We start from the raw sequence: 4,793 nt of genomic DNA, 5'->3' as shown, positions 1-4,793 counted from the left end.
CCAAAATAAATTAAGCTAGCGTATTCATTGGTCTAAGACTCTAAACGTATTAGAATAACTTTTTTTATAATCAAATTGTATCGTAGACACGATCGTAATATGTCTTTGACCATCTTCTCCGGTGGACGATTCACTTTTGAAAATTAAATTATTTCACACCAATTTATTCCTTGAAAATGAATAGTAATTAAATGATTAAATTTACTCATTCTTATAAGTCTAAGCTTTTAGAATCCAGCATAGTGCATGAAAGGAACTACCTTTTTTAAATGTTATCGACATATAGAGTTTGTCATTGAGCGTAACATAATATCAAAGTAAAAATCATCTTGTTATATAACCAAAATAATAAATTAAGCTTGCGTATTCATTTGTCTAAACATTGCGGAATAAATTATATTATGATCTAATGGCGTCATAGACACGATCCTAATACGTGTTTGATCATCTTCTCCGTTGACGATTCGCTTTTGAAAATTAAAATTTATTTCACAACAATTTCGTCAACTCTCATGGGTGAAGTAGTTGATAAGTAATTGTCAAGAAAGACTCTAGCTCTAGAAGCCATGAGGAAACCCTAAAGGAGTCACAGATTCATGCTTGGCATGCCACTTGTTGAACACTTCATAATAAATGTTGGACTATTGTTTTTTCTCATATTGTTACGTCCTTCACGGTGTGTTTTAACATATAATTAAGCCCAATGATTAAGCAACTAATTAATTTTATTTGTATAGATAATTAAATAATTAAGTTGTTGGAGTAGCAAGGATGCAAGAAAACGTTAGAGTCGGATCTCACTACCATGGTGAGACAAATTTTGTTCCAAAAGTGTTCACAAAAAATCAAAAGAGTAGTTGCATTTGAAAAAGAAAGACTAAGTTAGCTTAAGATTTACGCGTTGTGTTCGTAATAAAAAGATTAACGTGTTCAAGAGTCCAATTGTTATAACGGATATATAGCTTGCCATTTTTTTCTCTTGATTTGGATTCATTGATATTTAATTGGTGGATGAGTGTTTGTTTCTTGAATTTCTTGTTTGGATTAATTTGCTAAGATATGTTAGGTTAGAAGTGCCATACTCTACCTAGACTTTGTACTTTCACAGCTCATGCATGTAATAATCACCAAAACTCTCTTAGGAAATTAAGCTATTTGCCTTATTTTCCCAAGTGTTTCAAGTATTGAAACTAGAATCAACCAATATATAGAAACTCCCAGCTCGGTTATGCATGTGACCCTCCCCAATTCTTATTCCAATGGCTCCACACTTAATTGTTTCAAATTAAGTAGGAGACTTTTGTCTCATTTGCATGTCCAATTAATTGTTTCAAATTAAAGAAATATATATTAAATATTAAAGCATTTGACGTGGCAAATACCTTGTATGAGAAGACCCATAGTAGGTGAGAGCTTCACAAACACATCCTCATTTGTTTATAACATCCACCCTTAATTTCTTGTGCATTATGAGTACTAGTGAGAGGCTCCTAAACCCTTCACCATCATTATCTAATATCTAGTATATATCCCACAAGCTACCCTATACTTTTTTGGTCAATAAATGACATGACAAAGAGAGCAAACCCTAGTTGAAGAATCCATCCATCTTCTCTCATCCATGCAGGTAAGTTATTACCTTTTAGCTCCATAAAAGGTTTCAACATATATACATACATCATCAATTTCTTCCTTACTATCATTGAGGAAGAATTTCATACCTGTAACTAAAAGAAATCTCATTTAATGTCACTTTTTCCTTGGTGCAGAAGCAAAGTAGCCAGAAGGGGAAGGAGCAAAGCAAGGAGATAGACATGACAGGAGATCATGCAAAGGAGGAAACCCTTCCACCAGGCTTTCGATTCCATCCCACTGATGAAGAACTCATCACTTACTATCTCATTAACAAGATCTCTGATCCTACTTTTACAGGAAAGGCTATTGGTGATGTTGATCTCAACAAATGCGAGCCATGGGAACTTCCAGGTACTTTATTCTAAACCCTAAAATTAACCTACTTTTTTTTCTTTTTTCTTTTTTCTTTTTTTTTCCCCTTTTTGGATGAATTAAAACCTAATTACATATTATTTGATCACGTTTTTTTTTTTTTTTTTGTTATATTATATCAAGTATTTTGTCCCATGCTTCCAGAAAATATGCGGATTTTGTTGCATGTGAGAATTTAATTCATATTAAAAATTCATTAGGGTTCCCCCCACGCTCCCTTCGAAGAGGCCAGGGAGTAATAAATTTCGTAATATAGAGAAAATGTCGTCTTCGTTTCTTGTGATAAGGATAACAGAAATTCTTTTCGTTTTTTTTTTTTTTTCTCAACGAACATGGACAAAATTCTTATCTAATTATTTGACTTAATTTTTTTTTCAATTTTTTTTGTTTCGTATTTTGTCTCAACCTGTTGTGCCTACTAGGGAAGGCGAAAATGGGAGAAAAAGAGTGGTATTTCTTCAGCCTTCGGGATCGGAAATACCCGACCGGCGTGAGGACAAACCGAGCGACAAACACAGGTTACTGGAAAACGACAGGGAAAGACAAGGAGATCTTCAACAGCGAAACGTCGGAGTTGGTTGGGATGAAGAAGACTTTGGTTTTCTATAGAGGTAGAGCTCCAAGAGGAGAGAAAACTAACTGGGTCATGCATGAATATCGCATCCACTCAAAAGCTGCCTTTAGAAATACCAAGGTACCTACTATATATATATATATATATATATATATATATATATATATATAATTCAAGCATGTGTATTATATTGTATATATGGATTAATTTGTTCTTCAAAAAAAATGTACTTGTTGAACACATATAGAGGCATTTACAATTTTTAAAATTTTCAGCAAGAATTCTGGTTCCTATAGGATTATCATATATATATATATAGTAATTATGGTAACTTTGAATCATTTCCTAGACTGAACTACTAAAAATTCTTTCTTTCTTTTACTAGTTTTGCTTTTAATGTCTGAATCGATCATACTAATTGTGCTATGAATATGACTGATGAATGATGATGATGACCTATATATATACTCCAAGCATGAACACGTCGAAGTTAAATAACGCATGTAATTTGGTCTGTGTTAAAGTAGTAGTGTAGTAATTGTACACAGATAAATGAATAATGACACATGTTGAATCGGGCATTTGATCATCTCATCTGATTATTAATTGGGGTCCAGTGAGAAAAGCTAAATCCTTTTTATGGCATTCGAAATCGCACTCCGCAAGGTATGTAAGATCCGTCCAAGTGAGCAGAGCAGCAACATTATTGAACGTCAACAATACACTTTACACTCATTTTATCATACTCACTTTGTATCAGTAATGTAGTATGAGCTAAATGAAGGTAAAAAAAAAAAGTTTATTTAAATGGTCATTTAACTCATACTACGTCATCTGTGTAAAGAATGGATTTATTCAAGATAAACACACCAAGAATGAACAATTTAGTCTATATATATAAAAGTAAGTAGAAATCATACGCAAATACATGAAGTATATATACTTGTGAAATTAACCTGGAAAACCAGAAATTTGGGCTAAACAAAAAGCTCAAGAAACGCAAGGAAAAAAAAACATAGGCAAGAAAGAAAGATGTATTTCTTTTTATCTATTGGTAAGTTGGTGAGTTTTGAATTCACAACCTCATGCCCCTCTCCATCTTATTCTCATCACTTGAATTACTCTTGGGATTAATGCAAATTGTAATATAACTTATTGTATATATATGGATTTGTTTATTTTGTTAGTAGATGGATTAACTAACCCTGGGCATTTTTTGTTTATGCAGCAGGATGAATGGGTGGTTTGCCGAGTCTTCCAGAAGAGTGCTGGCGCAAAAAAGTTTCCCTCGAACCAACCAAGGGCAGTGCTGAATCCCTACAACCTGGAAATGGCTCCTACTCATGTTGTACCATCACCAATGATGCAGCTGGGAGATCCTACTCAGTTCCATGGTGGCCGGAATTACATGAGCAACGCAGAACTCGCGGAGCTTGCACGGGTTTTTCGAGGCGGTGGCGGCGGGTCGACGAGTGTCAACCACCTGCCAATGCAACCCCAGATGAGCTATCCACTAGGAGGAGGATGTTTCACAATATCAGGGCTAAATTTGAATCTAGGAGGGGCAGGGGCACCGCCAGTTTTACGAGGCATGGCTCCGGCACCTCCTCATCCGGCAGCAATGCATCCACAGGATCATGTCAATTCCTCCATGATGACTGGAGAAACCTCAGGCTATGGCACGGAAATGAATCATGCAAACCCAGCTGGGAATAGGTATATGGGCGTGGACCATTGCATGGATCTTGAGAACTACTGGCCTCCCTATTAAGGGGGAGAGAATTCGGAGTGTAAATCTATTATAAATGTAGAATAGATAAGGTGGTCGCAGTCATAGAGATACTTTTGTTTCTGTTAAGGTAGTACATTTTGATGATCCTTTTCGATCACATAATTGTCGTGTTGATTGGTAACAAACTTGCAATCAAACTCACGGTTTCTCAATAAGGAAATTACTAAATTTAGTTACACATAATTTCCAAGGTTTTTCCCATTATTTATTTACTTACCTAATTAAAAAGATGATGAATATATCAAGTAATATTAAAGTAAGATAAATGATTTGTATCAATAATTTAGCCATATTTTTTTCATATTTTCCTACAAATTCAATAATCAACCGTTATGGCGGTGGATGCATAACAATTATGGCTTCGATATAATGTCTTTATTCAAGGGAATAAGATCAGCCCTTCTATCACAGTGGTCAAGT

The 4,793-nt window shown here is 34.7% G+C and overlaps 1 protein-coding gene across 1 annotated transcript; it reads left to right on the top strand.

Annotated features, from left to right (window-relative positions):
* Window positions 1-1,588: 1,588 nt before the first annotated feature.
* LOC132190361 (NAC domain-containing protein 92) lies at window positions 1,589-4,510 on the top strand. The gene is made up of 4 exons (XM_059605332.1): window positions 1,589-1,627; window positions 1,770-1,986; window positions 2,430-2,701; window positions 3,810-4,510. The coding sequence occupies exons 1-4, from the start codon at window positions 1,622-1,624 to the stop codon at window positions 4,350-4,352; spliced, it is 1,038 nt and encodes a 345-aa protein (XP_059461315.1). The 5' UTR covers window positions 1,589-1,621; the 3' UTR covers window positions 4,353-4,510.
* The last annotated feature ends 283 nt before the right edge of the window (window positions 4,511-4,793 follow it).

The sequence above is a fragment of the Corylus avellana genome, chromosome ca8 (genome assembly GCF_901000735.1).
Source record: "Corylus avellana chromosome ca8, CavTom2PMs-1.0".
NCBI classification, from domain to species: Eukaryota; Viridiplantae; Streptophyta; class Magnoliopsida; order Fagales; family Betulaceae; genus Corylus; species Corylus avellana.
The sequence above is the reverse complement of the archived record's forward strand: the minus strand, read 5'-3'. Positions and strand labels throughout refer to the sequence as shown.